The sequence below is a fragment of the Crocodylus siamensis genome, chromosome 12 (genome assembly GCF_052110815.1).
Source record: "Crocodylus siamensis isolate JL-2025a chromosome 12, ASM5211081v1, whole genome shotgun sequence".
In the NCBI taxonomy this organism is placed as follows: Eukaryota; Metazoa; Chordata; order Crocodylia; family Crocodylidae; genus Crocodylus; species Crocodylus siamensis.
The window spans coordinates 24,829,954-24,855,147 of NC_143406.1; the positions used below are offsets into that span (position 1 = coordinate 24,829,954).

Genomic DNA, 25,194 nt, shown 5'->3' on the forward strand with positions numbered 1-25,194 from the left:
ATGAATACCAGTAACAAATGGTCTCCTCAAAATTAGAGAGAAAATGTCATGGCCGAGATTTTGGGATTCAGGTGCCTATCCTGTGCTTAAAGTAACAGCTCTTGGATGACCTTGTAGCTATAGAAAGAAATTTTACTTGCTCTCCTGAAAAATTTTCAAGGCAGCCATGTCCACACAATGAGGGTGCTTTAGAATTAAGTATGTTTTTCAGTAGAGGTGCCCCAATATATCAATCCATATTGGATCAGCACTGATGAAGGGAAAAACTGACATTTTCAGCAGCTGGCCTCTTTTGGCTGATTTAATGTCACTGATAAATGCTGTGTTCATGTGCACAGCTGCAGCATACATGCAACCAGGAATGAAGCCCAGTAGCTTGGAGAGCAGCATCCAGCCGGTAAGTCAGGTGGGGGAGGGGCATGGGGGGTAGATCGAGGGCCCCACGGTGAGGGAGGGAATGGGGCTTGGGCAGGGGGAGGTGCTGCCCAGCTGGGTGAGGTTGGGGCATGGGAGGCAGCTTGTCCAGGAGTGAGGGGTGCTCCCTGCTGCTGCATGCACCCCCAGGGGAGGCATGAGGTGCATGTGCCCCCCAGATCTCTGTGTGCAGGGCTGGGGACTGCAACAGCTTCATCTTGAAGGAGGGGCTGTGCTCAGGGCAGGCAGGGGCAAGGCAGGCAGTGGCAATGCTGGGAAGGGTGGCTACGGGGTGGGCTACGCCACCCTAAAATTCCCTGTAGCCACTCCACTCCTCCCAGCACTGCTGCCTCCCACCCTGAGTGCAGCCCCAGACCAACCCCCATGCCGGGAAGAGACTGGCACAGCCCCTGGCCCCAAACCCACCCTTGCCCCATGCACAAATCTAGGGGGGCTCTGCTGGGGTCATGTGCAGTGGTGGGGAGCCCCCCCTTCCCTAATCTCCTGCAGCTCTGTCCTGTGCCCCACCCTGCCTCAGTCACACTTCACAAGTGCCTCCCCTTGCTCCTGCCCCAGTCGCACTTCGTCTGTTACCTGTGTGGTCCTCAATCTGCTCCCCCCATGCCCTTTCCCTCCCACATGCCCCTTCCCCCATCTTTTCTCCCTCCTCTCCCCTCCCCCCAGACTTACCGGCAGGGAGCTGCTCTCCATGCTGCCAGGCTGCATATCAATCATCCATCAGTATTCACCAAAAATATCTTTATTGGTGCACCCCTGCTTTTCAGAAAGATGGGATCATTCAAAATGCATCAAACAGACCCGCTGACCATCATATATGAATGTAATAGAAATGTGAGAGGAGACTACCAGAGCAGTAACATTTGACTCAAGTCATTTGGAGCGCAATATTGTACCCATATTTAGCAGCTTTAAAATGTGCTGTGGGTTTTGCATGGCTGATACTTAAAGCTGCTTCAGCTGAGTGATACAATAATATGAAGAAAGCTTTCTGTTCCTAGAGCATGTGGAAGACTGGGTTACTCTTAGGCACTGACCTCAAGCTTGCCACCTATCTAATGATTTATCTTTAAATATTGCCTTTTCCACAGGACTTGTGGCTTAATAATAATGTAATATTAGTCTGAATGGCACTGGAACTATTACTGAGTACAGTTATCTGTTCATCCAGAAGTGGTAAACTGGAGGTCAGCCAGTCTGTTATGAGCATCCACATAACTTTCAGTTGGATCCCAGCTATGCAGATTCATGAGTATATCAGAGACTGTACCAGGGATGAGGGGCTTCCCTATTCCTGTCTTGTTTTGGTTGCAGTAACTTAGGCCATCCATTTTCTGAATCTTTTCCAGTCAGATGCAGTTAATTTGACAGAACTTGTCTTTAGAAAAGCGTTTTCCCCTCCCCTCCTCCTTGAAGCTAATGTTCTCTCTCTGTTCAAAAAGTATATTTGGGGGAGAGCAGTGCTGGGGGAAGGGAGAAAGATGATCTTGTGACACGAACAGCCAATACTGTGTGTACATTTTTTTTTGTCTGGGGAAAAAAAAAAAGAATTCAGAGTTGGCCATCCACCTAAAATATAAAGGTTCAAATGCTTCTAGTACCAGCATTAGCTAGGTGCTGCACTTTATGATTTTTGTTTGTAGGCTTCTAATGTGACCCAGTACTCCAATGGCATAACTTCTTCATTGCTGATTCTCTGTTTGAAAGAAGAAAGTGTCAGCTAAGCTCTTCCTCCTCTCTTTGGTCCCTCGGCAAAATAGCAATGCTGAATTTGTGGCATCCCAGTCACTTTTGATGGGTTTTGGCTTTTTGGATGTTGTAACTTTGTATTATGACTTTGCTGAAATGGGGAGAGAGAGTTACTTTAGGTGCAAATATTTGAAAGTACAAAGCTTGTGAACTTTTTGAATAATAGGTTTTATGATGATTTCTATGGATTTTTATTTATTTATGCTAGTAACAGCATCTCTCCTCCTGGCTTGCCTTTCTGTTTTAAAGGGCCTTCAGGCCTCATTAATATGGTTAACAGTGTTTTTTGGGAGCTGCAACCAAAAAAAGAAAAAGGAAATGTATTTTTTTTTTTTTAATGCAGGTATTCCAGTGAGGAGACCAATCTGGGGATTGTTTCACTGGGGATCTAAAATACTTCTGTTTTGGATACCTCCATTGCTAACCTATGTATCAGGTTAATGAGTCATTAAAACAAACAAATGTTTTATGTAGGTTGACTTCTTATTATCCAGCTTGTCTTTAACTTTTTTTTATTTTTTCTTGGGGTGCAAATACATCCTAACTTAGACAAAGCAAGTAGCATATTCAGAAATGAGGTTGGATTTGGAAGGGAAGTGCTGATTGTTTTCTTTTCCAGCCACCTTGTGTTCATTAATGTCAGCAAAACTACTTGCCACTGCAACATTTTGCTTTTCTGCATCCATATTGTTTCTGAAATACAGCAGCAGCTTCTGTTCCTTCCTGATGGTGGTAGTGCTGCTGTTTCATTTGTGAGGTGCAGACAGAAGTGCAGCTCCCCAGTCCAACTCATGTTGCTTCACAGAAAGTGCTGTGAGTTAGTGTCTGTTGGTTGGCAGGATTGGCCTAACTGTTGGGTCAGGAGGGTGAGGGATCAAGATCCAATTTGGAGCTAATCCAGTGAGAGAGTCTGCCTGTCTGCAGCCTCTTCCCCCTAGCCACCCTCCCCCCCAGTGCTGTCTCAGGATGGCAGGGGCAGAAGGTAGGGGAGGAAGGTCCATTCTGGGGTCATTCCAGCATGGCTGGGCAGGGAGCGGGGGCACCAATCCACCTGTCTCCTCCCCACCCCCAGCACAGCTGGGCAAACTCCAGAATGGACCTTCTTTCCTTACCTTCTTTCTCTCCTGTCCTGAGACAGCAGCTCAGCCCCATCCCAGGAGCTTCAGTCCAGCTGCTGGAGGAGGCAGAAATTAATGAAGGCACTCTGCTTTTGAGTGCCTTCATTTGAACACTCAGATAATGAGGGTTAATTTGTCACACGAACAGAGTGCTTTGCAGCTGTGCTCTTCTATTCGGTCACTGCTTTTAAGGGTCTGATCATGTAACAAATGTAATTTCTGTCTGCCCCTTTTAGTCCTGTTTTTAGCTTCTCTCTTGCGTGATTCCAAGGCCTCAAACCCATGTATACCGGCACTGTAACTTCATTAAATTTCTTGTTACCTATGCTACTCTTCCAGAACATGTCCACTGTGGTTCTTATTTGCTACATGAACAGGTTGGTCAGACTGATGTCCAAAGGCTCTGACATAAAGATCAAATCCTGTAGGACAGTGGTCACCAACTTGGGGATCTCAATCGACAGGTACATCCCAGGGCCCCTTTGGGTTGATCTTGGGCTGGCAGAACAGCTGGGCATGTACACATGCATACACCCACTGTCCCCAGCCCCAGCATGTCAGTATGTTGGGGAGGGAAGGGGAAGGGGCCAGATTGAGGCCCCTGCGATGAACAGCTGACTGCAGCCCAGCCAGGAGCAGGGGAAGGTAAGTGGAGCCCCAGCCTGGCCAAGTGGTGGGAGGATTGGAGCCAGGGGGTCTCCTCCAGGGACACTGGGGAGAACCCCCCCCCATGGGGGTAGAGGTGGCTGCTAATGTGCCTCAAGTCTTGCTGCAGCTGGCCATGTGCGGGCGCGGCTCAGCTGGGCAGTGTTGACTCACATGGGGGTGGCCCCAGCCCAGCCAGGTCTGGGAAAATCTGGTCATCCAGGGGCACTGGGGGGGGCTCCCACCACTAGGTGCAGCCCGGCAGAGGCCCCAGGGGTCCATTTCCCCTCCCTGACCTGTGCTCTGGGCACAGCGGGCAGCCTGCAGCAGCAGCTGCCTTGTCCTGAGCGCAGGCTGGGGGAGACGGGCCCCTCGGGCCTCTACTGGGCTTCACCTAGCGGCAGGAGCTCCCCCGCCCACACATGCCCCTGGACTGTGGAGAGTCCCAGACACAGCTGAGCCAGGGCCCAATACCACGTTCATCTGTCTGCCGGGTGGACGCAGCTCGGCACAGCCATGGCAACAGAAGTGGATTCAGGCCCTGGTCTGACTGGGTCTGAGGCACTCCATGTTCCAGGTGGGTAAGGGGGCATGGTAGCGCCTGGGTGCCCTTTACCACTAAGATGTGATCTTCACCATAAAAAGGCTGGAGACCACTGCTGTAGGAATTATGCTCTGGTGGAGAGAGGGGGAGAAATGTAGTTTTATTTTCATTGTACATGAAGCACACCTCACATTAGCAATATTTGTTACAGAAGCTTCCTTGTAAGACTACCATTCCTTGGAACAAAGTCTGAGGGGATTCATGTTAGTCTACTTCTCTGGGTGTACCTTTTCTTTTGCACTACTTTTAGACTACAATTTTGCACTACTTGCATTTGGAACTCCTACTATATTTTCAGGTTATTTTAAGCTGCTGGACAGGATAAAGCTGTGTTGTCTTCTCTAGTGCCCCAGTGTCTGTTTGATACTTGACTTAATCCCAAGGTTTACATACCCTTTGTTTTCTTAGGGTCAAAGATTACAGGTATGTTGTACCTTTTTTTTCCAGTGTGGCAAACTTAAATCATGCAAAAATGTGGATAGAAGTGTTGCCTGCAACTGTTCTTTTGACTTTAGTTCCAAGGTTCAGTATTCCTTTAGCGCAATATCCACAGGCAATCCTACTTTTGAGTAGTCACAGTATGCAGTAGATGGAATGACACTTTCAATAGGGATCCTATAGGTATCTTGCATAACTATCTTTTTGTACCTGTATATTGATTCTGATGCAAGCAAAAGATTCATTTGGCTAAGAGTGCAGAGTCCAAGTAGTTGTGTCTAATCTTAAACTGGTGAACAGTGGGACACATCCTGAATAGACAGATTTGAAAAGCTTTGTATGTATTCTGGTGACCCCTTCTGGTGGGGGAAGAGGGAGATTTGATTCCCTCTCCCTGCCCTTCCCACCCCAAAAAACAAAAAAAATGCAACCCCGTTGTATACTATCTTGCAGGTTGCATGGCAAGTGTTTCTGCTTATTTGATTTTCTTTTTGTAACAATTGGTTTAATCAAATAATCAGCTTATTGTCAATTAACTTGGGTAAACCACTCTAATGACTACTCTTACTTCCTACAATGCACAATGTTTGGTCTCTTTTAGCATAACGAATTAAGCTGTGATAAAAGAAGAATCTAAAACATAACCCCCTCCATTTATGATTCCCCTACAGCTGGTCATGCTGAATGACAAACTGTAGATGCTCTGTGGACTATAGAGACTCACTTGGCTGCTTGACCTAGTCATTTTTCTGCTCTGGCAGTCCTGTTGAATGAAAATGTGGCCATGAGACTGTTCCTTTATTCAGTGCTAGAATTCTTTTGAGGATTAGCAACAGAATGGATCTCCTGACCAAAGCAGTTAACTGTGTATTTGAAATTGGGACTTACAGGCTTATTAATGTGATGACTTTGACTGGCACTCATTTGCAGCACTGTCCAGGAAGAATATAACTACTTCCCGTTATTTCCAGCATATTAGGTAGGGGTGGTATAGAAGGGGGTTATTCTTCCTGCACTTTCATTTATTTCTAATCTGCTACTAAATGCAAACTGCCAAGAATGTACTTTAGTTCCCTAGGCAGGCAGTAGTAGCATGACTAAGGGAAGGTAACTCTTGTTCTGTTTTCCAGAATTATTTCTGGCCATGCCATCCCTTTTTAGCCTGTGGCATATTCATTTACTGATGGTTTCCTAAGGGAAGGGTTTGATAGCTCTTGTCTGGTTTCTAGTGGTTTGTCTGTCAGATCCTAGGGGTGACCATTTCTATTTGCTAACTGAAATGGAAGCTTTCTGCTCTTTTTCAGCTCACACTTGCACAGTAGCAATACCAGAGTGTAGCTTAGGTACCATTTCATAGAGACCCAGTGGGATCATGGGAAAATAGCCAATTTGGTGAGAGTTTTGAATGTCATTCTAACTAGAGAAGTGTGGGTCACAGTTAGGTGAAATGATTGAGCCAGTTGGTCTGTTCCAGTGGTGGCTGACAAGAAGCATTACTGTTCTGGTTCTGCTCTTGCTTCTTGGCATAGTAAGACAGTTGGAAGCTAAAAAATTAAACAATCTACAGATCCTATTCTTGAAATCATGGACCTCCTAAACATGGGCCACAACTTGGGTTACAAGTAAGCTTATTCCTCCTTTTTATAAAGAGTCACCATATGTTCTGTTTTTCAAGCATGCCATCTTCGTACACTGGCCTTACTGAACTCCTTTCTGAAAACTGCAAGAAGGATGACGGGGAAGAGGGAATCTCTTAAAGAATAGTTAGGAATGTAATTATGTTGTCATCTTGAGAGACATCCTATAGCCGTGGGAAGGTGTGCTGGAGCCAACTGCCTGGTGCCCGTTTTAATATGCAAGTTATTGTTATTCAGTACTAGTATAGGCTTAAGAGCAACTTTAATTAACCTAGAATGTGGAGTAAAGTCTTCTCAGTATACTAAATAATATTCAGTTCTAGGATCCATGGAAGGGGACGGGAATCTCTTTTGGTTCTGTATTAATTAATAGAAGCACAAGGGGGATGAGGAGGAAGTAGTCATGTTTTTTGTTTTTGACGATGGCCCAAGCTTCAAGGGCTAATAAGGGCCAGTCCTTCATTTCTTCTATGTGGAAGGCGGAACAATATTTTAATATAACATAGTATTTGAAAGTTTCTGTTTTCCTGCTCATGTTGTTTTCCAGTTGTGCCCTTGGTTATCACTCTCCAACATGTTAGGCCTTTGTTCTCATGTTTTTTCTCATTTTTTGGGTATGTTGGCAGTATTATTATTATTATTATTATTATTATTATTATTAATAATAATATTATTTTTTTAATTGCTTCTGAAGATTGTAAAGGTTACTGTTCAAAACATGTACATTGTATGTCAGTTTCATAAACTGCAATTCTTAGATATCTGGTGGTACCAGAATATTTTATTTATTATTTATTTATTTTTTATATTTTTGTGTGTGTAAAAATATAAACATAAATTTATGATCTGGTAGTACCAGATTTATTAATTCTTTTTTGGTTTCTACTCTTGAATTCTCCCCATCTTGATAGATTTGTCCCCTTCTTACAGAAGGGGATATCAATAATAGAAATGGCCATCTAGTTTCAGGTAAATTCCACTTAAGCTAGAAGTAAATACCTGCTTTTAAGTGTGACTTTTTTTTTTTTGTTTTTATTTGATCCCTTAGGTCTTAAGTTTAGTTATTGCACTTTAAAAATCAAACCTGGAGTATAAATTTAATATGAGACTTTGTGCAAACATATGAACTATTAAGACTTAGAGCAATTCTCCAAAATGTGTTTTTGTGTCCTGAGTTTTCTGACTGTCTAAACTGCTGCAAAACAGGAGCTCCAACCCAGGAGAATTTGCCTGCCTTTCAGAATAATTTAGACAAGCGACTGTACTTTGACAGCAGGGAGTGCCTGGTTGCAACCCCTTGCTGGCTTTGAGATATAGATATTCTTGACTTTCTGCTACTATTTTAAACGGTAGATTAAAAAATCCTTCCCTTTTTTTTTAGTGTGACTATATTCTTTAAAGAGTATCTTCAATCAGTCTTTGCCCTCTAATGCTATGTGAAACTTTCCTTTTATTAACAGAAATCAAGCACAAGAATTAGGAATCTTGGGCATACTGTATCTGCTTTTTAAGATATAATGAAAGCTTTGTTTTCAAACTAGGCTTATTTTTCTGTTTGAAATATACCTTTAAATATGCAGTTTAGTCTCGCCTAGGAATAATCTTCAAAGTTGACCTAGGTGAGCAGGAGAGCTCTCATAATTGTGTAACTATATGGCTGCACCTACATTAACTTGGATGTTCATATTCTTGTGTCAAGGTGATGAAGGGCAGAAAATCTTCCTGTATTGTTCCCATTTCAAAACAAAACAAACCTGTGTGATCCTGTATTGGAAGAATCTAAATCCTGTGATTTTTAATTTGACAGGAAGGTTCAATGAAAACAGCTGTTCCTGATTATAAGCCCAACTAAATAAATCTTGGATGATGGATTATTTTGGTTAGGTCTGAGTGGGGAGGTACATGGCTTTTTCCATTACAGCTGGCTTATAGGCGTTTTGGCCATCTCCTTTTTATGCTTGTAGTTGTACCTTGGCTCTGCTTTCTAATCCTGACTTCTTGTTGAAATCTGAGGTTTTGAAGAAAAGTATTTTCTGTTATTTTTTTGCACTCCCAATCCATATGGCTCCTGTCTTATAAAAACGTCTTGCCTTAGAGGTATATTTACCCTATGTAGAAGAGACTTATTTTGTCAGCTGCATGGGGTTTTGGTTCAGTCTCCATTTCAGATTAGCGTTTTAAATGCAGTCCTTCCTTCTGTTTGCTTTCTTTATTTTAAAATAGTTTTAAACAAAATGGAATTCCATACAAGTTGCCTCATTATATCTTCAGTGTACTTCACAAGCAATACTTATAATGGACATATTTACTTGGAGGCAAAGGATTTTACTGTTCTACCTGCTCCCTTCCAGACATGCTGTGCACAACTACAGACTGAAGAAATTCATTAGTGTATTCTGTGTCACTATCTGATATTGTGAATGTCTGTTCACGCTTCCTGGCAGTGGATGCTTTAATTCTAATTGCAAGTGATGCTCAACTTTTAGGCCCCATGGGGTGGATGAATGGTGAGGGATTGGTCAACAGGGCAGGTATGATCTAGATGCTAAATCCAGCTTGCATGGCCTAAGTCTTGTGTCCTGGATCAGGTAGCCACTGCTCTCCTGCAGCCAAATTACTAGACCCTTTGGTATCCCCACAAGCTGGCTTCAGTGGCTCTGTAGGTTGGATCTGGCCTGTTGGCTGGAGGCTGAGGAACCTTGCTGTTCAACATCTGTGTAGGAAGTGGCTGAACTAAGTGACATGTATCAAAAGTCCAGGAGATGCCAAGAAAGCCTTTGCCTTGTTCTACTGGGTGAGAGAATGGATTTGTCGTTGACTTGCTAAACTACTCTGATTCTGTTTCTCCTCTGGGAAGGGACAAGGGGAGGGGGTTTTTTTCTTCCTTTTTTTGGATCTGTGACTAACTTAGGCCTGTGAGCTAACACCAATCATCTGTGTGTTTTGATATCTGGTTTTATATGGCTTTTATATTTGCCTAACTTGACTTCAAGCATAGTGAACCGAGTGAGTGAACAGTTCACATTCCTTTATCTTCACTTTTAGAATGCTTCCCACCCATTCTTTCTTTAAAAGCTTCCAACAAACTAGTATTAAATGACAATTATTTATTGCCCCTGTACAAGCCTAAAGTAGTAATTTTGATCCTCCTGTAACAGATAGAGATGGGAACAAAATAGAACAGTGACATCATTATTTTGATGTCTTGTAGAACTGTCTTATGGAAATTGTTTTTACTGGGTTGGTACTGAAGGTTTTTGCAATTTTGAATGCATTAGGATTGAAGTGGAAAAATGCATGGACTTGTATTTTCTCTATGCTGCAGAAATTCCAGTTGAAAATTTAGAGATTTATAAAACAAAACAATCCCCCAAAGCTTTAGCAGAAAAAACTATCAATTTAGATGTTGACATATTTGTGCCTTTTCTAAATGCCATAAATGCTAGTGTACTTTCCTGGCAACCCCAGATAAACACAACTTGCATACAAAATAAATAACATCAAAATCTTGCCTTGCTTATTTGTAATTGACCATTGCTGCTTGGTGTAGTGAGATTTGGTCCCTTGAGGATATTTTAAAGACTGATTAATCAGGTTACTCTAATTGCAGCAGAGTAGATTTTTTGGAAACCTGCAACACCAGATATCTTCAGAATTGAGTTGGAAATGTCTAGAACAACAACAATTAAGTTAGCTGTTCTCCTGATGGATCTTGTCACTTCCATTATTTGGCCAATAAAAACACATACTTCTGATTTAAATTTTTTTTAAGGGTGTCCAACATGACAGTGCAGGGGCTTGTAGGTCCTTGCCAAATGGGCAGATATACAGCAGCATTGTGTTTCACTTAAACCACAGCCTGCCTCTTGACAAGCGTTGTTGATTTAAAGTCAACCAATTTCCACTGCTGGCCATGCTGCAACCTATTAACTTGCAGATTTTATATGTGAACCATTATAATGGTTTGACTGATGTGATGGCATGTGTCTTTTACAAACTGTACAGATGTTATGCTGAAGGCAGGGCAGGGTGGCACCTTTTATAAGCCAACTCATTCAGAGATACATGAGCTTTCTTAGGCTACAACCTACTTCATCCTATGTTGTGCTGTTTACAGAGGGGAAATGCATCTATTTTCAGGTACAACTTGCCCAATACCTAGTGCAGAAAAGGTGAAAACAAAAGTATAAAATGTTTATATTTACTTTAAAAGCATTACCCCAATTTTTACCAACTAGCAAAAAAGCACCTCTTCTAGTTCAGTGCTGAATTTAACACTTCCACTTTGTCACTAGCCCCAAGGGGTGCGTATACACGTGCAGCGAGGCTACTCCAATGCCCTGTAACTACAGCGTGAATAATCGAGTCTGCTGGAGTGTGGTAATTACCACACTCTAACAGACTCCACCATCACATGTATCAGTGTCCCTGCACTGAAAAATGGCAGCAGGAGAGCCCCTGCTGCCACTCTTCATCACTGGGATACTGATACATGTGATGCTCTGAGCCACTCTAAGGCCCCTTTCCCCTACTCCTGGTTTTTCCCTTTTCACAGTATTTGCAGCTAGACCTAGGCTACGCTTGCTTGGTTCTGGTGGCAGACAGCAGCTACCAGACTGCATCCATGTCCTTCTGGCAGCTCCTCATGGTTCCACAGCAGCAGCTATGTGGGCAGATCTAGGATATTGAAAAGTGGGGTGCAGATGGTGTGGCATACATTGCATATAACACAACACACACATTTTTTACAGGTAAAGAGAAACTGGGTCCTTTACTAATATGCTAGGGGACTAGTGCTGTATTAGTTGGGGGCCTGGAATTGGGAAACCCAAAGCAAAGAGATAAGTGGGAATCAGGGCTAGAGACCTGGAATCCCAGCTTGTGGGGGGGGGGGGAATGTCTCCTGGTATGGCAGGGGCCAGCATTGCTTTAGGAGAGCACCTGCTGAAGGTCTGCCCTGCCTTCCCCCTCTACTGTGTTAGAGCCTTTTGGCTGTTTTTGGAATCCTTCAGAAAGGACATGTGTGTGTATATAGGTACGGCTCCTCCTTTTGAAACACTTGAAAGGTGTTTGAAATGCTTCAGGTCTGATGTGTCTTCATACTCTGTAATAGCTTCTATGCACTCCTGAACAGCATCGGCACCTCTCTGGTTTGGACGCTGTTGAATGGGGAAGGAGAGGAGGGTGTTTCAGTAATGTGTATTCATATAGGCAGCAAATCATTGTGGGGTAATGAGGTTTTAATGCTGCTTGATTAAAGATTTAATTACATTATTTTAAAATCTGTGTTAGCATGGTATTTAAATTTAAACTACCCACTGTAGAAAGTGCATTTAGAAAAAGGAATAAATGTCTCTTGAGAGAAACAAAATAAGGAAAACCAAGACATTGTTCAAGTAGCTTTTGCATGTAATAGCCAAGGAAGCTGAAGTTTCTTTCAGTAATATGCTTCCACATTATGAAAGCATTAAAAGCAGAGGAATTTTGAAGCTTTTTAGAAGAGATCATTCTGGCTAAATTTAAAGTTGGAGTTCTGCCAAAATATTATTTTGAAAAGCCTTTATTTCACATAGGTTTCATTAGAAATGGGGTTCTCAAAAGCTGCTCCATACTATGTAACTGGAACAGCTTATGGGAATTGTCAAGGGGAGGGTGGAGAATAGGTTTGTGGGTTTGTTCCTTTTATACTTCAAACAGGAAACCTTGATTTCTATCCCTTCTTCCCTTCCTGGGCTTTCAGCTTGGATTTTTTTACAGTTGAAATGTAGGTCTTGGCTGATGCACCTTTCCTGAAAGGCTTGGTGGAAATTAGGCCTGCTCAAGATTTGACCTTTCAAGAAAAAAGCAAAAACTGTCGGTCTTGTGCTCTTCCTCCTGAGCTTTCCTATCAATCTATGAAAAAGGGTTCTGAAGATGGTTCTGCTGCCCCCCACCCTCTGCTCCCCATTCCCTGTAGGGCATCTTTACGCATGCATTTGTGGCGGTAGTAGTGGTGATGATTTTGGTCTTTAACGTGTTCCTGTCACTTTTGGATATTGAAAGTGTGTGTGTGTGTGGGGGGGGGATTTGCTTAAGACCATCTTGGTTCTTGTTGCTCTGTTTTGTTTTTAATTGCAGCAGACATAATTCCATATCATCCAACAAGCTTCCAGGAAAAAAACTGCTGCTGACATTTACCATTAAGCCTTTTTAGGGCAGATCTATGTTAAATCCTTTTCAGCAGCAAAGAGGCCACTGTATTTGTTACAGTTCATTCTGATTTATGTGACTTTAAGTTTTTAATTTTAAGTGGTTTCTCTGCTCTTATTTCCCAGTGTCTCATTCTTGTTCAGCTCTGTTTAGAGCTTGCTCCTACAGGGGCTGAGTTCTTTCAACTTCCAGAACTGAGGGTACTCAGTCTTTTGCAGGGCCAAGCAAACTCTAACGCTTTGCAACTAAGCAATAGGTGCTGTGCTGCTGTACAGTGGAGAATTTGCTGTTTCCCTTCTATCATTTGATTTCTGTGCAAGATTTACATGCAAACTATCCTTAGTATATTTTTCTATATTTGGGGTTGAGATTTGAGGGTGAGTGGAAGTGAATGATGGGAAATCCTGAGGGTGCTTTCTTTTTCACCCATTCACTGGGATGAGAGAAAGTGGTCTGTCATACTTTTTCCCTCTGAACAGAGTTTCATTCAAGTAAGCAACCACCCTGTATTCAACCATAGTCATGTCATGCAGGTGTGAGCTCTACTGGGGTAGGGACAGAAATTGCACATAAATTGATATATACGATTGGAAACCAGTTCAGATTTGTAACGCAATAGAAGTTCAGAGCACATAAACTGCTTTCAAAGTGGTTGAAACCAGTTTACGATAAACTTGGATGGATGTAGTATCAGACTTAACTGATTTAGGTTAAATTGGTTTGTTAACTTGAATCTGGAGAGGATTTGGGATAGAATTCAACTCACAGTACCTCAGCATCCCAGGATGCTTTGCACCTCCCCCTGAAATCCCCACTCAGAGGGTAGGCAGACTAGCTTTGGCCCAGGCTGTCTGCTCCAGCCCAGCAGGGAGGTGTGCTCTAACACCCACCCCAGCTCCTGGCCAGAGCCACTGCAGGCACGTGGCTACATTTCCAGAATCACAAGCGAGTGTCTGTTCACTTGCTTATCGGTTCAATCTATGCAGCCTAAACTAACCTATGAAGATTGAATTGATTCAGCCTTGGGTTTTTTGACTGTCTATACATAGCCCAGAAGTGCTGATTTGGTTACCTGACAGTGTTCAGATACAAAACTTTGTGGACAAGGCCTGAATGTGTCAGGACAGCATTGCAACAAAAAACGGAGAAGCTTTTAAAATATGTTTTCTACCTTACAGAAACTAGCAAAGGTATGCTAGACTGTAGCCTGGAATGTTTGGTATGTGTTGGTGCTTCCTTTTCTTTATAAAGGGTAGATGAACTCGTCTCTTTTTGGAAATTTCCCCACCTACATGTGTAAAAGTGGGGGTAAACATGCTTGAAATTACAAAAAATATGGCTTTTGAAGATGGTACTATTTTAAAAGTATTGCCAGCTTCAGATGCTTCTATACATCCTCATGCTGTACATCCACAGGAACCACATGCTTTGACTTCAGATCTTGCATCTGTTTTTAAAAAGTTTGTCTTTCTGTGGCCTACACCTGTAATCCCATTACAACCAGCATGATAAAACACTTGCCTTGCACCCATCCTCTGCTGTCCTGCTCCCAGTAATACAAAGGGCTTTGGGTCCATCACCTTGTATTCAGTCGGTATCTAGAAAAGAGGTGAACATAATTGTATGCTTGGTTGTCACTGTTTCTAAATAAGGGAGACTTCTACCTGAATAAAATGGCCTCTGCTGTATGGCCCAATCATGGACAACTAAAATCAAACTAATAGCATCCTTAATCCCATCCCTTAGGCATGAAAATTGGGGTAGCATTGGACCAACCCAAATGATACTTTCTGATGCCTTCTGTTAAGACTGACCTAATGATAACTTTGGGTAACTAAATGGAAATAGAATATTGATCTAGATGACCAAATGTGACTAGAAAGTCATCCTAGGTGTCTCAGTCCGTCTTCAAAATGCTTTGTGGGTGGGCAGAATTGTACATACAGACCATTACAACCTTGGTCTAAAAGCTTTTCCCTGGCAAAAGACAATTTACCAACTTATGTTTCATACCAGTATGTGTGTAACAGATTTATGGGGCTTCCCCTTGAGGTATGTTAAAACAAATTACTTTCCAGCTTTCTTAACACTACAATAGTGCATTCTCTGAGAAGACTCATCGTTCCCTAGAGACCCTGAAAAATTTCTGTTACGGTCCTGACTCCTGCCAGACGGTCTAGAAAAGAATATGGGTCATGTGCCAGTACTTGAAGTAAAATCAGAGATGTTACTGCTTTGCAACATGGACTAGAGCAAGTATAATCAGGTACTGAGGCAAGGTCAGTAGTTGTCCTCAATTGCCTCTGAGTTATTGAAGAGGGCTGGTTAAGACTTGCACAGAGGGTTATACCAGGCTCTTTTTAATCTGGGGTTCAATAGCTACCTATCATTTTAGTCAAATTTAAGTCACTGGATATTCTTTGGAGCTGTGCATGGATCACAGGAGCAGCCTGTGCTGGGTTGGAGACTTAACATTTTTTCGGGGTGGGGGGGAGGGCTTCTCTTTATACTGTGACTTTCATTGTAGTAGGGCTTGACCACTGCTTGAGGTGATATAAAACAGTGGTTCTCAAGCTCTTTTGTCCCTCAACCCATTTGTAAACATCAGTGGCCAGTCCTGACCCCATGCCCCTCACTCCTGACCTGCTGCCCCCAGGCAGCTGGTGGCTGTGTGGGGCAGGGGGGGCCCCAAGCAGCCCCTAGCAAGGTGGTACTGTGCCAGCCCACAAGGGAAAAGCTACCGTTTCCCACATCTTTCTTCTTTTAAGGAGAATTCATTTTAAAAGTTTGATCCATTTTGTTCACAACCCTTTCATGTATTCTTGTGACTTACTTTTGAGTCTTGACCCACAGGTTGCCATATGCTGGTATAAAACTTAGGGGTGCACTGATAGAGATTTTGAGGGCTGATACAGATAGCAGATTTTTAAGGAGGCATATTGGCTGATACTGATCCAATTTCTGATACAGCTGCGTGCAGCTGGTAAGTCTGTTGTGATGGAAGGGGAGGGGGGCAGATCAACATTTCCCCATGGCAAGGGAGAGAGGTAGTGGGGCTGGGCCAGACGCTTCCCGGGTGGTACAGGATGGAGCTGCGGCTTGTCTTGGGGGCAGCTTCCATCGCTACGTGGAAACCAAGAGGGCATGGGGCGGGGGGGATGTGCCCCCAGATCTGCATTGGGCGGAGCAGGAGGGCTGCAGCTGCAGACTGGGCCGGGCTCTTCTTAGCAGGGGCTGGGCTCGGGGTGAGCAGTGGCAGTACTGGGAAGGAGGGCTGCAGCAAAATTTGGGGTGGCTCCAGTTCCACCCCCCATAGTCTCCCTCCCAGTACCACTGCTGCTGCCCCGAGCCCAGCTCCTGCCAAGAAGAGCCCAGCACAGTACCTGCTCTGGCCCGCAGCTTCAGCCTGCCCATCCCCTGCCCTGCACAGATCTGGAAGCACATGTGGGGGGCCCCCCCCCCATGCCTTCCCAGGGTGCAAGCAGCGTTGGGAACCGTTTTTACCTACGCTCCGCCAGATGAGCTGCTGCTCTGTCCTGTGCCCCACCCTGGCTGGGCAATAGGGCTATGCGAAGCTTCAGTCCCTGATTTTGATTCGGCGGAGATTCAGTCAGATTTCGTTGGCTGAATCTCTGAATCCAAATCTAAATTGGGAGACCCTTTAATTTCTCCCAATCAAATTGGAACCCTCTGAATTGATTCAGACATATAGGTACAACTTTTAAATGTTTTTTTTTTCTACATACCTCAAAATACCAGGTGGTTTGTGAATATTGTGATGCTGGTGTGGATGGCTCATCCCACAGTAGCACAGGGGGCTCCGCGCACTTGGCACCAGACCTGGAAGTGGATCAGAAGCACTTCCAGTCCACTTCTGGGTCTGCTGGGGAGTGTGCTGGGGGGGGCCCCCGCACCTTCCCCCCCAGCTCAGCAACTGGTGGCTCCTGGGTCTGGGCAGGCACCCAGGGTCCCCCCCCCCCGGCAGATGGTGCTCTGTGCTGCTTGCATGCTGTGCATGCACTGGCATTTTATCAGCCAAATTATTGGCCGCATCGGGCTGATTTTCTGATGCAGCCAATTTTTCTTTATTTTGGTGCTGATCCAGTATCTGACTAATATCAATGCACCTCCTAATAAAAGTAGGGGTGCACCAATAGATATTTTGGGGGCCAATACAATAGCCAGTTTTTAAGGTGGCATATCAGCCAATACAGATCAGATTTCCAATACAGGTGTGTGCAGCTGGTAAGTCTGGGGGGGTGGGGAAGGAATGGGTGTTTGGCGGACGGGGGGAGATCAACGTCCCTGCGGTGAGGGAGGGAGTAGGGAGGGGCTGGGACAGGTGATGCCCAGGAGGGTAGAGTGCAGGACTGAGCCGCAGCTTGTCCGGGGGGTGTGGGGTGGGGGGGCAGCTCCTACTGCTGTGTGCACCCAAGGAGGGGGCACGTGTGGTGGGGGCAAAGGACAGAGGGGGCTGCTGCTGTAGGCTAGAGCAGTGCTGGGCTTTTCCCAGCACATGGGGACTGTGCTCGGGGGGCTGCGCTCAGGACAGGTGGTGGTGCTGGGAGGAAGGTTCTGGGGGGGTTGTAGCCACCCCAAATTTTGCCATAACCCCCTCCCAGCACCACCACCATGTGTCCCTAGCATTGCCCCCATCCACCAGGAAGAGCCTGGAGGAGCCCTAGCCTGAAGCTGCAGCCCCCCTCCCATGCCCTCCTGGGGTGCATGCAGTGGTGGAAGCCTTCCTGTGCTCCCTGGACTAATTGTGGTTCAGTCCCACGTCCCACCCCTCCCTAGCTGGGCACCGCCTGCTGCAACCCCTGCCCCACTCCATCTCTCTATGCAAGGGACATTGATCTGCACGCCCATCTCCATCCCCATCCTCGTCCACCACAACAGACTTACCAGCTGCACACCGCTCTCCTCACTGCCTACGTGTTGTGCTGTGGATGAGCACATGTATGGGCACTTACGGCGCCTCAAGAACAGGAAGGTGGCAGGGCAAGCGGGAGTGGGGAGGAGTGGCGAAGAAGGGCTAGTACCCCTAGCTTGTGAGGTTAAAGAGGAAAAGAGCAGGTGGCTTAATGACTTGTCAATTAAGAAATTAGCTCCTTGTTTACAGGTGCCAAGAAGGGGCTGGAGGGAGATAACAGCTTACTTGAACCTCCTGGTGTTGCTTGCTTTCTGCCTCCCAATGCACAGCAGACTGCAGTGGGCTAGGAAAGGCCTTCCTCTGCTGTTGCCACCCCAGGCTTCATGTGGGCTCTGTTGCCTGTTGGAGCTTGCCACCACTTCCTTCCCCATCAGAAGCCCTGGGGAGTGGGTCCCAGCAGTAGCTGTGTCCCAGCAGCTCTGAACAGCCCAAGGCCCCCAGCACCCTGTGCTGCTCTCTGAAGGTGGCTGCAGCCCCTCCTCCAGGGCAGGGCAGGGCAGGCACCTCCCAGGGCTCCGCACCCCCACAGCAGGGACGAGGTATGTGGTATTGTATTGGTTAACCATTTAACCAGTATAATTAGAGGAGGTTAAACAGATAGTTTTTAAAATAGTATTTAGATCTCTAGTGGCATTCCTGGACTCCTCCAACACCAGTACGGCATGATTTGATCTGATGATGGATCCCACAGTCATACCTCCTGCCATGTGCATGTGGCCTGTCTGGAGCATCAGATCTTATCATCCCTTTACCTGAACATCTAGGGGGGCCCTAACAGTGCATTGTGTGGGACCCTGTGGCCCTCTTGAAAGGATCTCACGGCACCCCAGGGTGCTGTGGCACTCTGGGTAAGAATCTGTGCTCTACATAATGGAATGGCAATTTCTGATTTGCTTTTGTGTGGGCAGACTTGTCATTTTAAATAGATGATTTTTCATCTTCTTTTTCATTTGTATTCTTAGGGAAACTAGTTGGTGACTATTAATGTTGGTACAAGGCTAAAAATAAATGCATCTTTTATACTTGCATGCTATTTTCCTAGGCAAATACTCTATATAAGCATACTTATGCAGCATACTAAAGCATACTTGCATTTCTTAATTTTTATATTGTCATGTTTTAAATGGTTATGGCATGCTGTTACTTTTAGATTATTTTTAATATGTAATTTTGAATTTTATTTGGATGGAGATTTTGGGATTCAATTTAACTGTGCAAAACCTACATTTTAAAATTGATTAGATCTGTTATTTTCAAATGCAACCTTTTTAAAATACATTTTGAAAGTGTTCTGGATATATTTATTTCTTTTTATTAAAACACACTAAACATTAACTATATCTAGTGAGTTGAACTGCTTTTGATTTATTTGTTATTATGTCTGTCAAGATTTTGGAACAGTGATTCCCTACCAGGGTGCCGTGAGACCCTGAGTGCCTTGATATCCTTTCAAGGGTTCCAAACAGTGTTAGTACTGTCAGGTGTGCAAACATGCTTTGCAAGGTGAACCAAAAGATTTCAATTAAGAATCTATAGTGTTAAAAACAAATACCACACAACAGGGCAGAATGAGTTCTTTGCAACAGAAGAATTGCTCCATTATTTTTCTGTAGCCACATGGAGTAAAAAACTAAGAGCTGGAATTTTTTGAGGGGTACCTTGAGTCTGTCAAGGGGTGCCTTGAATCTAAAAAGGTTGAGAACCACTTTTAGAACTGCTAGATCTCATCCACTTGCATCTAGTCTGAGTTCATAGATTGCAGGAAGAACATAAGGGTTTTGACCCTGCCCACTCCCAACACTCAGTTGGTTTCTTAAATTAGAATGAACTTTTCATTGAACTGAAAGGAAAAAGTTTCTAAACTCTAACCAGATAATTAGTCAGAGACTTCCTCCAGTTCAGTTACTTTTTTTTTCTTTCTTTTAACTGTGGCAGCAAGCATATAGGTTAGCATTCATCTGAAGTGCTTCAGCAGGTTAAGACATTACTGTAATGTTATAATTTCAAATTTAATTGTGTATAAGTTTGCTTAATAAAGATTAAAACATTTGGTCTTCAGTCGCACATTACTTCCCTCTCCTTTTCCCGTTCACTTTATGCCACATTAGCACTGCAGCAGGAACTCAAGGGACTGGAATATCTGGCATGAGTATACTGGTATAATGCTGTCACTTGACAGGAGGAGCCAGTCTGTCTATGCCTACAGGTGGAAGAAGCTTATCCATGTGGTGTGCCACTGGCATTGAACAATAGTGCATTTAATGCCTCTCCCTGGTGTTGCCAACAACTGGGCAACTGAACCTCTGTAGAAACTCTTTTTTTTTCTTTTTGAACTGAATATTATTTATAATTTATGTTACCTTTTAGTGCACATGAACCGTAACTGACAAGAAATTAGAGCTCTGCACCAGGCAAATATAGGGCCATTGTTACCTGACTTGAGGTTTGCATCTATTAATGCAAGTTCTCCTGTTTATTTTAAACATACTTTTTCAAATTTGACTGAAGAGGGTATGTGAAACAGGTTGAAATGTTTTGCGGTTACCTCTCCATGCTCAATAATCGCATCCCCAAACAGGGAAAGTGCATGTATTTCCTTTCCTTTTCCACTTCAAATTAAAAAAACCCAGAACTTCATTTTCCATCTCTTTCTTCTTCTTTTTCCCCCTACAATCTCTTTTTTTTTTTTTTTTTTTTTGTTAAGGGGAGAGAATGCCCAGAGCAGTTATTAGAACAGGTATTAGTTAATTTTCACACTTGGGGCAGATAAACTTGAAATGAGGGAAGCAGGTATTAATTTTCTCCAAGTATTTTTACATACTTTTCAGCCACGCATAGAAAGAGCTGATTCTATTGTCCCTAATTCCTTACAAGTCAGACCATGCTTTTACCCTTACACTGTAAAATCTATTAAATCTTCATGAAGTAATAGTAGCTGTTACACTTGTCCCTGTCAAATCTAAGTAGTTTTCTTACCATCTTATTCTGGATTATTTTTGAAGCAAAAATATTCAAATGTGGAAAACTCACAATTGGAGTAAGCAGGCCTACTCTATACAATGCTTTTTAGTTTCATAAGTTATTTCGCAGAAGAGTCAGGCACAAAAAGTGTTTGTGGTTTTTATTGCCTCTCACTTCCTGTGCGTTAAAGGTATGTTAGCAATTGCTCTGCCTGGAATGTTTTTTGAAGGAACATTCTAAAGTTTCCAAGGGGGGAGAAGAGGGGGGCAAAGCATGCATAACAACTTGTGGGAACCACAGGAAACTGATTTAAAATGTCACTAATGTGTGTGTGTGTGTGTGTGTTTGTGAAATGCAAATCCTGTGTGTAATAAAGATGATACATGGGCAACTCTAAGGGACTCTTGTTTTTAAATTTCTTACAGTCTATATGTAGCTTCTCTTGGCCTCATTCTTTCAAATTTCAGAAAATATAGATGCAGTTTTTTCTTAAATGGTTCAGTGAATCATCTTTTTGCTCAGTAGTAACAAAAATAGAGACATAATCAAAGAAATAGCAACATGTAGTTCAGAGCAGTTTGTCAATAAATGCTAGTTTGTATTAATGGATAGAAAAATTTAACAGGGAAGCTAACTTCAAGTTTTCTAGTGGGTTCCTATAAATGGCAAGTTTGGAAGTAGGAAGGGGAGTCTGAATTGGAAAAATCTTGACATTCTTTTTTTAGTAGATATAAAACCATAAGTAGTTCTCTTTGCCTTTTTTCTGTCTAGCTTTCTTTTTTGTTTGAGCTAGCTAGCATATCTGGCTTCCAAATATTCCCATTTCCAGCAACACTGAGGCATTTGCTAAAGAAGCAGTCTAGGGAAAAAGTGTCTAATTGTTTCAAGTTCCTTGGTATAAACTATTGTATAATCTTTCTTGAAATAAAGTCACAGTATCAGGAACCCTTAAGGGAATTAAATGTATGATTTTTTGAAGTATTTTGACTGTTGAAAAATTACGTTAGTTTTGCCTTTTAATTGCAACTATTCTATTGGAAATGCCAAAATGATCATTGCCCATTTCTAAAAATGTCTCCCATTACTCCTTTTCTACAATTTCAGTATTAACATATTCATCCTTGCTGGTTGACGTGATTTTTATGCATAGACATACCCTCAGAAAGATATTTTTCTAATTATACTATCTAAATACATAACACAGATCAGTTCATTATTACAGAATCTTTTTAATTGGGACCTCCTGTTTAGCAGCATATTGTCCCAATTAAACAGGAATTCCCATTAAGACAGAACTTTATAAGGCACGGAGCATAGGGGTCAAAACTGAAACAACATTATGTTGACTGATGTTCATGATTCTTTGTTACTTTTCATAGTTTCTTTTGAAGTTCTAAATTCCAGCTTTAATCTTGAATGATCACTTGGTTAAATACCAGTTACCCCCTTGGCAGTCCCTGCTTTTGCCTCCACTAAGAGGAATTTTTGTTAATGCTGTGTTGATTTAAGTAGAGCTCTTTTTAGTAATGGTTAGTAAGCTGAATCTGATTCCTGGGAGGATTTCCAGTAATGCACATCCGATCAACAGGCTTCTCAGGTAGGTGTTGTATACTGTGTGTTGAAATGCTTTGTCGTAAAATTGTAATTCTTATTTTGTAATTGCAGGTGAAGGACTTAACAAAGTACCTTGACCCCAGTGGACTTGGAGTAATCAGCTTTGAAGACTTCTATAGAGGGATTACAGCTATTAGAAATGGAGGTTAGTTTGTTTGCTGTTATATTATAAGCAAAAGGAGAGACATCAAATTAAAAAACTATAGAACAACTACTTGGTGAAAATACTTGCTTGGCTTCCTGATTTCAGCTAGTGAATTTATAAACATAGTGCATGGGTCAGCAGGCTACGACACATGGGCTGGATCGTTATGGAACTGTCTTCAGCAGTATTTGGGTGTGCAGGCCACCAGTGGAGGGCAGGCTCTCCCTATGCCACACTGCAGCTTTGGTGGCAGGGAGAAGAGGCAGAAATGTCTGGGTCCTGGTGCTTGCCTAAGCTGGCTTGTTCTGCCCCCACCCCTCTTCACCAAAAGGTTGTCAACTCCTGGAATAATTCATTACAACTTGAATTGTGAAGACCAAAAACAAAGGAAACTAGTTTTAGCTGCATTTAAAATACAAATGTTGCTCTAACACCAGCATTGACTGCATTAGGCTTCTTGGTAAATGTAGTTATTTGGGCACCTATACACATGCAGAGAGGCTGCTCCGATGTGTTGCAGTTGCAGTGAGTTAGAGCAAACTTGATTCATCAAGTCTGCTGGAGTGTGGTAACTACTGTGCTCCAGCAAAGTCCAGTGTCACATGTATCAGCGTACCCCTGCTGAAAAATGGCAGCAGGGGTGCTTTAACTAAGGCTTATTCAAGCTTTGGTTAAAGCGCTCTTGCTACCACTTTTTTCAACATGGGGATGCTGATGCATGTGATACTCCAGGTGCTTTAATTACAGCTCTCCAAGCCTCTCTAATTAAAGCCCCTCCTCCCCCCAACCTCCAGAGCACATCTATAAACGCCCTTAGTTTCCAAACTTAATATGGTTTGTTTTTAATAGTTGAATCTTGTAAATTTTTAGTAAGGAGTTGGTTGATAGGAGTACAAAGTCCAGAGACTTAAACCTTAATGAAAGTGGAGTTAAGTCAAATTTCTGGATTAAGATGCGGAACTTCTAAATTGCTAAATGTGCTAATCTTTGCTGTCCATAGCATGCAGAAGTGATGTCTAACAAGGAGCCTAAGCAATAAGATTTCTGTGTTAGTTTGCTGCTTATGACAGCCGAGATTCTTTTCTATGTTTAGTTTAACTTATTTATGATAAGCTTTTAAGAGCATGTCATGTTTGTCAGTGAAGTGCCACATGTGCCTATGGTGTCTTAATGATTCTGCTACAAAGATGACCTGTATGCTCCAACCAGGAGGACTTATTCAGAAAGGAATTTCAGGAGGTGTTTTTGTGCAAATGGTGCCCTTGACTGGTTCTCACTGGGTTTGAATTGTTTAAACATTTTTAGTGTAGGCTATAGGTCTTAATAAGCAAAGTTCAAAGGGGGCCTTGTCATCAGGCTCAGTTGTTGGGGAAATTTATACAACTCTATGAAGCAAAAATAACGATTCCTAGGTTAAGATGCCAGTGCTGCTTGCTTGAGGTTTCTTTCATGTATTCTTGGTGACCTACGCTAGTAGTGTAGACTTTAGTATATTTTTAGAGCATCGGATTAATGAAGAGTGTGAAAACTCTGAAACTTCTTTAGGAATGGTTGGGTGCTTGGCATATACTTAAAAATCTTTGAAAGAGGGAATGACGTCATGTTCTTTGCAGGTTGCTTTTTAGCTTTGTAATTATTCACCATCAGCTGAAATAATAGACTTAAGTGATTAGAATATAAATATTTACGTCTAATTTATTTAGCAGTTTACATATTGTATACCTTGAAGATCTATAATAGGAGCTGAGTTTAGAAGAGGGAGCAGGCAATACAGAGATCCATTAATCTGTAATAAATTGCTATCTGAGAAGAGGTGGCTTAAGTTTCTCTTCAATAATTCATTGCCATAGTGTTTGGTATTAATTAGATAGAAATAATGGACCTAGAGTTAGATGTTAAAACTAGACTTCATGTTTTGCAACAGCAGAAAACTTATTTGCTCAGAAAGTACACCACAATTTTCTTGAGTTTTTAAATAAGGAGAGACATAAAAAGAAAAGCAAAGTAAGGTGGAAAGCATTTCTTAACAGCTCTGAAGTTGAACAGTTTTGCTTGCAATGGTCTTGGGCTTGTTGATCTTCAAAGGTGGGGAATATTGATTAGAGTTGTGCAATTTAATAAAGAAATGCGGGGGAAAAACCATTCTTGTAAAGCAAGGAGATGGGTGATCTTGCTGCTGGGGTGTCCATTTTTTTTTCCAAATTCACTTGTTAAATGTATTCTGTTTTTAAGGCAAGCTGTCAAGTGGGGGTTGGAAAGGGGAAAACAGCTTTCTGTTTAAAGTTTACCAAGTTTGCAAAAGCAGGTCAGTTGCACAGAGGCATCTTTTACTTCTGACTTTTTTTCTTTTGGTCTAGTTCAATAAATATCTTGTTTCTTAGGTTGATTTGTCTCTGCCTAAACACCTACTCCATCCCAGGTAGTATAATTGCACTTTGACATCTATCCATTTAGTTCAGAAAAGAAAGAGAATGAATATAATATGAGACATCCTTACTGTGTTGCAGCACAGTGTAGAGATACCAGAGCTAGCTGTTACAAGCTTGCTTGTATCCCAGGAGCACTCTAGCCGTGGCAGTACAGAGCACTTCTCAGCCGGGTCAGTTAGCTGGCAGGGAGCTTCCATGCCTCTGTGGTCAGACCACCTTTAATACCCAGACTAACCCAGGCATCCCAACTTCACTGCAGTATGCTACATAGACTTGCTCCTTACAGGAGAAATGTGAAAG

General features: G+C 42.9%; 1 protein-coding gene across 3 annotated transcripts in view; it reads left to right on the top strand.

The window, feature by feature from the left end:
• Positions 1–25,194, top strand: part of RAB11FIP3 (RAB11 family interacting protein 3) — a 166,621-nt gene that overhangs the window by 29,472 nt on the left and 111,955 nt on the right. For all 3 annotated transcript variants that reach the window (XM_090023283.1, XM_090023284.1, XM_090023285.1), the window contains exon 2: positions 22,372–22,465. In XM_090023283.1, the coding sequence (XP_089879409.1) occupies positions 22,372–22,465 (94 nt within the window). The remainder of the gene's footprint in view (positions 1–22,371; positions 22,466–25,194) is intronic.